Here is a 12104-nt window from a genome sequence, read left to right as displayed (position 1 = left end):
CGCACAGAGACGCCACGGCATATGTCAAACACAAAATCCAATGGGGCACTGCGCAATGCAGGCAGCCAAGGTAGAAGCAGGGCAGAGGCCGGCGCCGGCTGTGTTGTGTGGCGTGCACTGTGCTGTGACCAGCAGAGGCGCTGCTGATATGCTCTCTCTCTCTCTCTCTCTCTCTCTCTCTCTCTCTCTCTCTCTCTCTCTCTCTGCCGTGGGAAACGTTTGGAGCTACCGTTCTTTTTTTCTGAATCACTGATTGTTCACTCCTTTGAAAGATTGAACTCTATGACTTAGTTCAAGAGCGGATCCCCCATCTCTAGTAGCAATCAATATGGATTCCGGAAACAGCGATTGTGTGAGACCCAACTCGCTTTATTTGTTCATGAGACCCAGAAAATATTAGATACAGGCTCCCAGGTAGATGCTATTTTCCTTGACTTCCGGAAGGCGTTCGATACAGTTCCGCACTGTCACCTGATAAAGTAAGCGCCTACGGAATATCAGACCAGCTGTGTGGCTGGATTGAAGAGTTTTTAGCAAACAGAACACAGCATGTTGTTATCAATGGAGAGACGTCTACAGACATTAAAGTAACCTCTGGCGTGCCACAGGGGAGTGTTATGGGACCATTGCTTTTCACAATATATATAAATGAACTAGTAGATAGTGTCGGAAATTCCATGCAGCTTTTCGCGGATGATGCTGTAGTATACAGAGAAGTTGCAGCATTAGAAAATTGTAGCGAAATGCAGGAAGATCTGCAGCGGATAGGCACTTGGTGCAGGGAGTGGCAACTGACCCTTAACATAGACAAATGTAATGTATTGCGAATACATAGAAAGAAGGATCCTTTATTGTATGATTATATGACAGCGGAACAAACACTGGCAGCAGTTACTTCTGTAAAATATCTGGGAGTATGCGTGCGGAACGATTTGAAGTGGAATGATCATATAAAATTAATTGTTGGTAAGGCGGGTACCAGGTTGAGATTCATTGGGAGAGTCCTTAGAAAATGTAGTCCATCAACAAAGGAGGTGGCTTACGAAACACTCGTTCGACCTATACTTGAGTATTGCTCATCAGTGTGGGATCCGTACCAGATCGGGTTGACGGAGGAGATAGAGAAGATCCAAAGAAGAGCGGCGCGTTTCATCACAGGGTTATTTGGTAACCGTGATAGCATTTCGGAGATGTTTAGCAAACTCAAGTGGCAGACTCTGCAAGAGAGGCGCTCTGCATCGCGGTGTAGCTTGCTCGCCAGGTTTCGAGAGGGTGCATTTCTGGATGATGTATCGAATATATTGCTTCCCCCTACTTATACCTCCCGAGGAGATCACGAAAGTAAAATTAGAGATATTCGAGCGCGCATGGAGGCTTTCAGACAGTCGTTCTTCCCGCGAAACATACGCGACGAACAGAAAAGGGAGGTGATGACAGTGGCACGTAAAGTGCCCTCTGCCACACACCGTTGGGTGGCTTGGGGAGTATAAATGTAGATGTAGATGTAGACTGTGTAGACTCAGACAGCAGTTGGGAAGCACCAAGTTCTCTGATGGTCCAAGTATAAGACGTCAACTGACTGATAAATTGATCAGATTACACAATATTATGGTATGGCTATTAGAAGTAACAGAGATAATTTAGATGGTATGAAGAGAGCTGTTTGGGCAATTTATTTTTACAAGCTGTCTACAGATTCTGAACCAATACACAACCTGTGTTCCACTGAATGGTGTAAATTCTTGAAGGCAAAAGAGGAGGGTAAAGTAGACACTTTCTCGCACAAAATTACTATATCAAATGCTGTTATGCTTGCCATGAAACCTGTGTTTCAGGATCTTGCCCCTCCAGAGCTGTTGAAGAAATGTCTTGAGGGCAAAACACAAAATGCGAATGAATCATTTAAGAATGTTGTATGGTCAAGGATACCAAAAAATTTGTGTGTTGGAAGGTCAGTCTTTGAACGTCGTGTTTTGGATGCTGTTCTTACTTTTAATGATGACTATTCTGCAAGACTACAGGTTTTGGAATATCTTGGCTTTCATAAAGGTTACAACACCACTAGAAGTGTGATGGACTTGGACCAACCGCGAATCATGAAGGCAGAGATTGCAACAAACTATGTCAAAAGAAGCTAGATCCAAGATGAGGGCAGCATTGGATGAGGACTACCATCCAAGAGGATTCTAATATATTTTTTATGTAGCAGTTGGCTGTATATTAAAATTTTTTCTTTAAACGCAATTTTCTCAACATGACATGTTTCAGTATAAAAGCCCCTTTTTCTCAGAAACTTCTGAATCTACATCAATGAATTATTTACCACATAACATAGATAGTACAATGATGATGTAGCTCTGCTTTAGTAATATTTAGTGTAATAGTTAAAATTCAAAAAATTAAAAATTGTGAAAATTGTGAAAATTTACACCAAAAAATTATATGTTTAGGGAAAAAAAAATCAAATTTTTTCCAGTTGTTATTTGAAAGTGATTGTAGAGCAATACAGTCACAAAACATGGGAGAACATGTGATAAAAACACCACATTTATATACTCAACAGTTCCTGAGAAAACTGGGCATTTATATAGCCAATTTAACATTGTCAAGATAGGGCGGTACGACTCCCCTTAAGGTCTCTATGAGGGGGAGGAATTATCTGATGATGTGATAGAAAAAGAAATTTGATTCGATATGAAAGACTTAGGGGACCCAGTATTAGAGTTAGAATTTGAAAGAGCTCAGGGAGACCTGAGACTGAAAAGGGCAAAAGTGATAGATAAAGTTCCACCAGAATTTCTAAAATCATTGCACCAGTGGCAACCAAGCAACTATTCAAGTTGGTAAGTAGACTGTGAGACTTGGGACATACTATCAGACTTCCAAGGGGGGGGGGGGTCTGTACTTTATGTCTTTCAAATTGTGTGGACGATCAAGAGTGAAACTACCACAAAATAACAAATTAATAAGCCCAGAAACTCATGCATCCAAGCTGCAGACATAATATACAGAAAAACGGAAAAGAAAACTGAGGATCCGTTAGACAACAGTAAGTTTGGCTTAAGGGAAGGTAGAGACACCAGAGAGAGAATACTGACATTGTGCTTGATAACAGAAGCAAGGCTGAAGAAAAATCAAGTCACACTCATAGGCCCTGTTGATCTAGAAAAAGCATTTGACAATATAAACTGATGCAAGATATTCAAAATTCCGAGGGAACTATGAGTAAGCTATAGGGAAAAAGACAGATACTACTCAATATGTATAAGAACCAAGAGCGGTCAATATGATTTGAAGACCTGGAAAAAAGTGAACCGATTAAAAAGGGGATCACGGACACTGGAAAAACTGTAACAAAGGGAACTGAAGTGCTTGAGAAGTGATGCTACAGAAGAATGCTTTGAATTAGGTGGACATAAGATTAGGAATATGAGGATCTTCTGCAGAAACATTTGAAGAACACAGACAAGAAGAAGGGGCAGTATGTTATGACATCAGGAGACAATCTCCATGGTACTAGAGGGGGTTGCAGAAGGTAAAAACTGCAGAGGGAGACAGAGACTGGAACACATTCAACACATGAGGAGTTCAAGATGCTGGTGCACGAGAGGATTTCATGGCGGGCACATTAAACCAATCAGAAGACTGATGACGAAAAAAAAAAGGCTGTTAAGAAGTTAGCAACACTTTGGAAGATCTGTTTCAGACTTCTGCCAACCTCAGCAATCTAACAGTTGTGACATAGTTTTGTGGTTTTAAAATTTGTGAATGACTGATTAGTAACGGTATTTGTACATATACTTAAATGCACTACTGAGAATGGGACACCATCACAAAAGTTTGATAAATGGTTTAAATTCCAGCTTCCTCCTACTCACTGCACTGTATTATGGTAGCCCCAATTAATTTAATGCACTTTGCTACAAATAAGTACTGTCTTTGAAGATAAATGGTTCATTAATGCACATTCATGAATCCACATTACTTCCATGCCAAAATTTATACCACAGCAGCACAAGCCTGTGAGTTGTCAGTCCTGGAAGACAAACAATAGAACATTCCCCTCTTACATCCACTTAACCCACAGGGCCTACACCACTTACCCCTCTTTCCCTGATTTAAGCAGTCTAATTTACTTAGCTCATAGCAGAATTCAGCAACATCAATTAACATTAAGCACATCATAAAATATTACTGTTTCTATAAGTATTTCTGTTACTGAGCAGGAATACTACACTCTTACAAAGCTGTTAATGTTATTTGACGTTTCTGGATTCAGCTGTTAGTTGTTAGATGCATGTTATAAAACATGGCTGCAAACCACGGGAACCACGAACACTTGATTTGGGCTGCAATTTGACAAGCACTCGTCTGGAGCATAATTACTAATGACACTCAGATGTGCTGACTACAAATTAATCATCATAAATTAATAACTGTCCCTTTTTTTTCGTTTTTCTGTCAAGTGTATTGAAACCAGAAAATCTTGTTCATCAGATGCTATTCACATTTTTTGAGCATCTCCACTGGTTATACTGCAAGCATTATGAGTAGACAATGCATCTTTTGATAGTTACATATTCTTAAGAATGCTGTTATTGGCACTATCCTCAAAACACAATTGAAAAGAGAACAACACAGCAATGACTACAAAACAAAACATCCACATAGACTTCGTAAACTACAAATAATGTTTCAAATCAAGAAAGTCTACTGTACAAGGAAATCACACACAATGACCAAAGAAGCTGGCTCAAAAAGCTGTGAAGAAAATGAAACCAGTGACTGTGTGCAGTGCAAATCAGATTACAGCTTCTGTTAACATGAAAGGAGAAGCAGCTGTCATCAGAACACTGAACAACGAAACACTTAGCAATACCACCTAGAATATCTCGTCCTTAAGCAAAACTGTCATTCAGCCTATAAATACTGCAAACAAGTATCCTATACCCATAATGGTTACACTGCAACTGCTGATGCTTTGTAAAAAAAAAAAAAAAAAAAAGAAAAAAAGCAAGCTTAAAGTGTCTATAGTGTAGAGCTTTTCAACTTTTAGTCTACAACAGAGAACCTGAAATAATGACAAGGTTTGTGAAGCTGAGCATGGTGTTTATTTTCTATACTGTCCCCCAAAGTCAGTGCAGCGTTTTGTTAATTTGGTCTATTTGTTTCATACGAGCGCCGCTTCTGGGTTACCACAATATTCATACGGAAATTATTGATGTGGAATGAAATGGCACAGATGGGCAGACTGTTCTAGAATTTGCAGAGACTATCCATACACTGCTGATGAGTGATGACAAATTACTTTATTTTAACATTGGTCACTGTAAGCCAGTTTATAGTATTATGTAAATTAGAGTGGAGCACCTTTTAATTAAAATAACTAATGGTCACTATATTTCTGAACAGTGGAAGTAGGATTGCAGTGAGCTATTTACCTAACTAAATGTAACATATGAAACCTATGTAATGACTATCATTTAAGTTGCATATATGATAGCAGTATTTGTTAGGCAATTATCTGCAGAATTATTGAAATTAGCACAATTCAAATTGAATCTAAATACAAGAGACATTGCTTTCAAACTGATCTTACGTATATTTTTCATACCATTACACAATTTAACTGCAATGTGAGCAATGTTTAACATGCCATATACTATGTAAATCTTATTAAAGAAGCAAGATGCACAAAGAATCAAACCACATGCAAAAATTACCACGTCCGCGTCCTACAGTCATTCTGGACTGTGCAGATGGCCTGCTGAGTGGCACCCACTTATCAGCCACTTTTGTGAAAGACAGTCTCTGTGGTGGCCAGGTTTCACGTCAAAGAGTACATGTAGATGTACATCCCATATGCCATTATTTCTTTGGCGCATGTGACACTATATCTTTATTATGTCAACAGAACAAATTACTGGTTCTATTTCAATATTAAGCTGACTAAGTAAAAGCAACTGGCAACTGATGAAGGAGCACCTTTCCAGGACTATTGCAGGTATATGAAGTCCAATTAACATCTATCTCTACATTCCTGCAAATATTTTGAAGTTTTTGGCTTTTAAACAAAGTAAGGTTTGCATTTAATTCTCCCCTGCTCTCTTAATGATACTTTATATTACAACAAATTGATTAGAGCTATCAAATGTTATATTACACCAGAAATATTGTCAAAAAGAGATGTGTTTCCATGCAAGGTCCAAAATGTAATTACTGTCTTGTCTTATTCTGCTAACTAAGATTATAACAAGCATTTATAGCTTTCATATTATAATAATTATTATTACATAAAATATATTGGTAATAACCTTTCATTAATTTTGCGAAGTCAGTATTCCCCATGAAATCATTAACTTGAAGTATGAATGGAAACTACATTACTCAATCTTTCTGTTCTAAGAACTAACAATTCCATTCATTTTTCTTTAATTAGTGCCAATTATGAATGCAAGAAGATTTTTGTATCTTACTGTTCATTACTTTACATAGTGCTTAATATTAATCTCGGCATCATGCATAAGTTCTTAATAAGACCAAAGTTACATAATTCAAGTGGATAGAAAAGAAAGACGAAGAAGAACAATACGTTCAGCCATGAGAGGGAGAAAAAGAAAGGGGGGGGGGGGGAAATCTAGAGAGAGAGAGAGAGAGAGAGAGAGAGAGAGAGAGAGAGAGAGAGAGAGAATTAACATGCAATATACTGTAAAATTAAGCATAGATCAGAATTAAGACTGTGGGAAAGAAATTAAGCATTTTGAACAAATTAATACCTTTGTAATAATTTGGTGGCTTCTTTTGCCTCTATCTCGACACCCAATTCTTTAAATGCTTTGATCAGTTCTTCAACGTCAATTCGACCTGCAAGATGTTCCAGAGATCACGTAAAGAAAGATAGTTTAAAACAATGGCTATGGCAATAAAAACCTCAATGTGGCTGTAGAAACACACACTTGCTATTTGACAACAAATTTTCTGTGTAGTTCAATAATTTCAAGACGCAATAAAATTGGCACTTTAGTTTTGAACGTACAACCAACTTTCATTCAGAACAAGTAACAGCCAGCTCAATAATAAGGAGATATTTCAATAAAAAGTAATGCTACAGAAAATTTTAGTACCTAAGGAAGAATCTTCTTTTTAACCAGTACACACAGTTGATCGGAGGGAGGAGGGGGGGGGGGGGGGCGAACTAAATCAAACAACAGATTTAACTGGAGTAGGTATTACGAACTCCCTCTTCATTACACACAAGCTCTCAATATTTCTACAAAATTTATGACTGGCTGTTTACAATTAATGAGAAAGATAAAGCTTTATACCTACATTTCACTGTTAACTACACCATTTGTAAGTATCAGTAAATATCACTTATTGATAAAGGACGAATGGAAGCTTGTAAAATAAATTCAACTTCATTACTGATTAAAATTACAATAATTCAATCTAGAACAAAGTCAGTATGTTTGCATATTGCCTACAGTTTCCTTTTGACAAGCACAATTTTCGATATACGAAGAATAAATCTGAGCCAAACACCAAACAATTCCATTTGGGAGTGACCAAGGAGTAAACAGGACAGGCCATTCTTGCTGGTAAATCCATGCTCTGTCCTGCTCGGTAACTTTGACTGCGAAAAGAGGTACTTGCTTATTCTAATGTAGCCCACGTCGACAAGGAATACGATTAGACCAGTAGAAGTTTCAGCAGAACTAAATCTCATCTGTAGTACTGGTATTTGCACAATTTATTTATATATTGTGCCAGCTCACATGGAAATTATTTCTGCAGAAACAAGCATAAAAAATGCAAAAAGGTGAACATTAACTCAGAATGATCTGCAAATTGGTATACAATACATTATCGTGGACAGAAAGTTCACAAACCATCTACCATAGCATCAATGTGCTACATAGTCAAATATCACCAAACAATGACATATTTTAGTACTCTTATGATTTGTAAAAGTTCACTAGGTACAAGTAACAGCACCGATAACGCTTCAAATTGACGGCTTTCCTCTCCTAGCGAAGCACAACCTCTGAGTCCTGCAAATGGATGTATCCTGTCACACAGTCTGACAGTGCACTCTGAACTGTCACTGCCAAGAGAAGTACCTGGAGAGTACTGACAGCAATTTTTCAACATTCTCAACATAAATAAATATGCTGATCAAAGGAGTAAGTCAGAAATAGTAATGGCAAGGAATATGTATGAGACTACTTTGTGTACCACTTCTACAGAAAAAAATAAACCATTTCATATCAATGGCATACATAATAAATAATACATTGACAATTGGAACTTCACAGTATAATGGCATACAGTGCTAATGTTAATTACGGTAGTGCACTGACTCAACAATGGTATTTATCACAATCTGTGGCAAGCCAAGTAGTTTGAAATATAGATGCTGGCCCATCCTGAGGTAACGAACACCATCTAAGCCTTACTTTTGAGACTTATTCAACACATTGACTGCCACAAGGCTGGTGGTGGCCTCTGACCATCACACCTAATGCAATAATCCTGACCTGGCGGTGAAGCACCCATCACTATGCATGCAGCAGTCAACATGTTAAGGAAGGTTTGAGGAACTAGAGATAGCAACATAATGAAACACTATTGGTATTTTTACTTTTGGATAAATTGTTTGAGTGCTGCTGATATCTCTGCTGTACAAAATTAATATTTGTTATTTCGTAGTTTTGATACATCATAAAGAATGGTACTTATTTAAAAAAGTTATTGGGTTCTGAAACAGGAAACTTGTTGATTTTGTTTTATGAAAGCTCTGTCATTGTTGACTCAGACTAAAGTTGTCAAGAAATTTGTTTAATTTTAATAAAACACTTTTCAACACTTATTAGTTTTAAATTTAAAAAATCAAAGCTAGCTAATTACACTAAACCTGTATTAACACATATCATAGAAAATAGTTCTAAACAGAAAATACTGTAAGGAATTTGCAACATTAACATTTTTTGAAGTTACCTTCACACAGAATGTTCATTTCTCCCTCTATTGTAAAAGAGGGCGACTTAAATCATTTACCCAGTGGTGCTGTTATACAAAGTTTTAAAGAATTTTATCACAAATTCTACATAGAGCATTAGTTCTAATTTCTGTATAAAGTGACTTTACTCATTACATCATCAGCTGATTAGCTTATGTCAGACTCAGTGACTAATCAACTGAAAGGCAAAAATTCAAGCTTACCACACTACAAGGTTCTGAATAAACAGTCAACTTCAGACAAGTAGGAGATTAACCAAATCAATTATATAAAGTGATGTGTAGCGATACAAGGAATAGCAGATTTGTTGTAAAAATCAGTATATTACTTTATGGACAGTACTTTTAGTACATGTATAGCGTTCATGTCAAGCAAGTGTCGATTTGCGACATCATCCAGACACGCATCAATTGTGATCTAAATCCGTTTTGGCGAATTAATAGTTTCTCTCAGGCGATAAAAGTTTATCGATTATGAAATATAAACTCTCTAAGTCTATTCTGAATGGGAAATATTTAATATAAAGTTATTTTGGTTTTTCTATGAATGAAAAGGAGAGTATTTATGGGCAGCTTTTATTCCGAGATGACGACATACTTAAAATGCAAAAGTGCGCGTGTGTAGTTCGCTTGCCGGTGCACAAATTTTATTTTATGATTCTGAATCGGATAGAGATAAATCCGATTCCAGTTAGATTTTTACATGAGATCACATCATTGTAAAAGAGTTGTTTGGCTCATCAGGGAAATACTGAAAACTGCGCACTAGATTTGAAATAAGTTACATGCCAGTGCGAGATCGGGCTGTTCAGTAAATTGTGGACAATAGTTACAAATACGCTTTGATTTAATCCACGAAGCTCAAATTAATTTTGAACCAAGTGCTGATTTGGACAAAAACTAAACAAAAGGTTATTTAAAATACTGAGGATCAGTTTTAAGAGAGACACGAACCTACTATGCTGTCATAGTAGGAGGAGAGGTGATACTCCGACGTAGCGTGTCCCAGGTGGCGGATAGGGAAGTCCTCGCCGGTTTACTGGCGGACATGAGTGAAATAAAATAGCTCTCGCAGACCAAACACACCCTCTGCGGTTAACAACCGTAGTTGTAAATCAGAGCTTCCTCCAACTAAGATTGACAACCTTCGAAAGTCAAAAATGGAAAGGTTTTTTTAGGAAAAAAATTCCACCGTCCTGCTCAAAAAGGCAGGAAATGGCTACATCGGATTCGGTGGGTAGTCAACTAGAAGACAGCAACGAATCTGAGCATTTGCAACCATCCAAATGCACACTAAAACACAAAAAGAAGATTAAACATGAGCAAATAAATTATATAGCAACACACAACATAAACTCACTACTTCAGACCGGAAAACTCAAGGAGCTCAGAGATGAACTAAATAAACAAAAAATTTTAATAACAGGGATCCAAGAAATGAGAAACACCACAGAGGACCCATTAGAATCACAAGGATACAGAATTTATAATGGGAAACCAGAACCAAGGGCAATGAAACAATGTCCCCAGTTTGTAACAGGGTTTTTAGTAAACATAAAAATAATAGATTCAGTAACGGATTTCCAAGCAGTATCACCAAGAATTGCAACTAAGCTTTAAAACAATGAATAAAGCCTATACAATAATAAATGCTCATGCCCAACAAATGAAAAAAATTGTCTAACAAAAACAAAGAAAGAAGTAGATAAATTTTGGGACCTCCTAGAACAAACTGTGAACAGAGTAAATAAAAAGAATGTAAAAATCTTATTGGGAGATTTCAATGCTCAGCTGGGAAAAGAAAGGAAATATAAAGATATAATTGGAAAATGGAGTCCACATAAATTTACAAACAAAAACGGTCAAAGACTTTTAGAACTCTGCAGAGAACACAACCTTATATCTAAATCAACATACTTTAAGAGGAAGCCAAGTAAACTTAAAACATGGAAACATCCAGACTGGAGGAAGGGCGAGTGGCAGCTAGACCATGTCTGTATGGACAAAAAATTTCATAAGGAGATCCACAATGTTAAAGTACTGAGAGGAGTAGACACAGGCTCAGACCATTATATGGTTAAAATTAAAATCAAATTCACTCCGTTAAAGAAGAGGACCAGAAAAACTAATAAAATAAAAAGGAGTTTTGACCCACATCAGCTAATTAAAAATAATAAGTACCAACAAATAACACAAACCATCAAATTAACAGATGATCTAGAACAACTAGTGCCTAATCTTAAAAAAGAAGCAGAGAATCTAGCTCCCTTGAACCCACGAACAAAACCTGCATGGTGGACATCAGAATGTGACAAATTCCATGAAGATAGACACCAAGCATGGTTAAAGTTTCAAACACATAAAACTGAAGAAAATGCCATCAACCTAAAAAATGAAAGAAAAAAAATTCACTCAAAATATTAGAAGAATCAAGAGAGGATTTCATGAAGATATTATAAAGTCTATAGAAGGTAATTATCATAAAACCAACCCCAGGAACTACTACAAAATCTTTGGGAAACAACTACAACAATATGAGGCCCCTACACTAATACTGACAGATGAAGATGGAAGAATGACACACAGTAACAAGGAAAATGCGGAAATCATGGCAAAAGCATTTAACAAACTTCTGAATTGCGAGGAACCCAAAGAACCCTTACAAATCAACATAAATACCCCAATAAAAACCAAACCTAACAAACTAGACCCTCCAACTTTCCAAGAAGTAGAAAAAATTCTTAAAGAACAAAAAAAAAATTATAAGGCATGTGGAGAAGATCAGGTTTTTGTTGAAATGTGGAAATATGCAAGTGATGCAGTCAAGACCTCCTTACACATGGCTCTAACAAAAATTTGGGTAACAGAACAATTTCCCGGACATTGGACCACAGCTATCATCCACCCACTACACAAAAAGGGAGATAAGAGCAACCCAGACAACTACAGAGGAATCTCTCCTAGATTGCACATACAAAATTCTATCCAAGATCCTATGTGAAAGAATCACGGAGCAATTAGAACAGGAGTTAGGGGCATGTCAGGGAGGTTTCAGACCATGGAGAAGCTGTGCAGAGCAGATACAG

General features: G+C 37.1%; 1 protein-coding gene across 1 annotated transcript in view; it reads right to left on the bottom strand.

The window, feature by feature from the left end:
- The window catches only part of LOC126187355 (calcium-binding mitochondrial carrier protein SCaMC-2), a 225517-nt gene that overhangs the window by 159632 nt on the left and 53781 nt on the right, over positions 1 to 12104 (bottom strand). Inside the window, exon 3 of the mRNA XM_049928384.1 lies at positions 6777 to 6864. Coding sequence (XP_049784341.1) covers positions 6777 to 6864 — 88 coding nt within the window. The remainder of the gene's footprint in view (positions 1 to 6776; positions 6865 to 12104) is intronic.

The sequence above is a fragment of the Schistocerca cancellata genome, chromosome 5 (assembly GCF_023864275.1).
Source record: "Schistocerca cancellata isolate TAMUIC-IGC-003103 chromosome 5, iqSchCanc2.1, whole genome shotgun sequence".
In the NCBI taxonomy this organism is placed as follows: Eukaryota; Metazoa; Arthropoda; class Insecta; order Orthoptera; family Acrididae; genus Schistocerca; species Schistocerca cancellata.
Note: the sequence above shows the minus strand (reverse complement) of the source record. Positions and strands in the feature narration are given on the sequence as shown.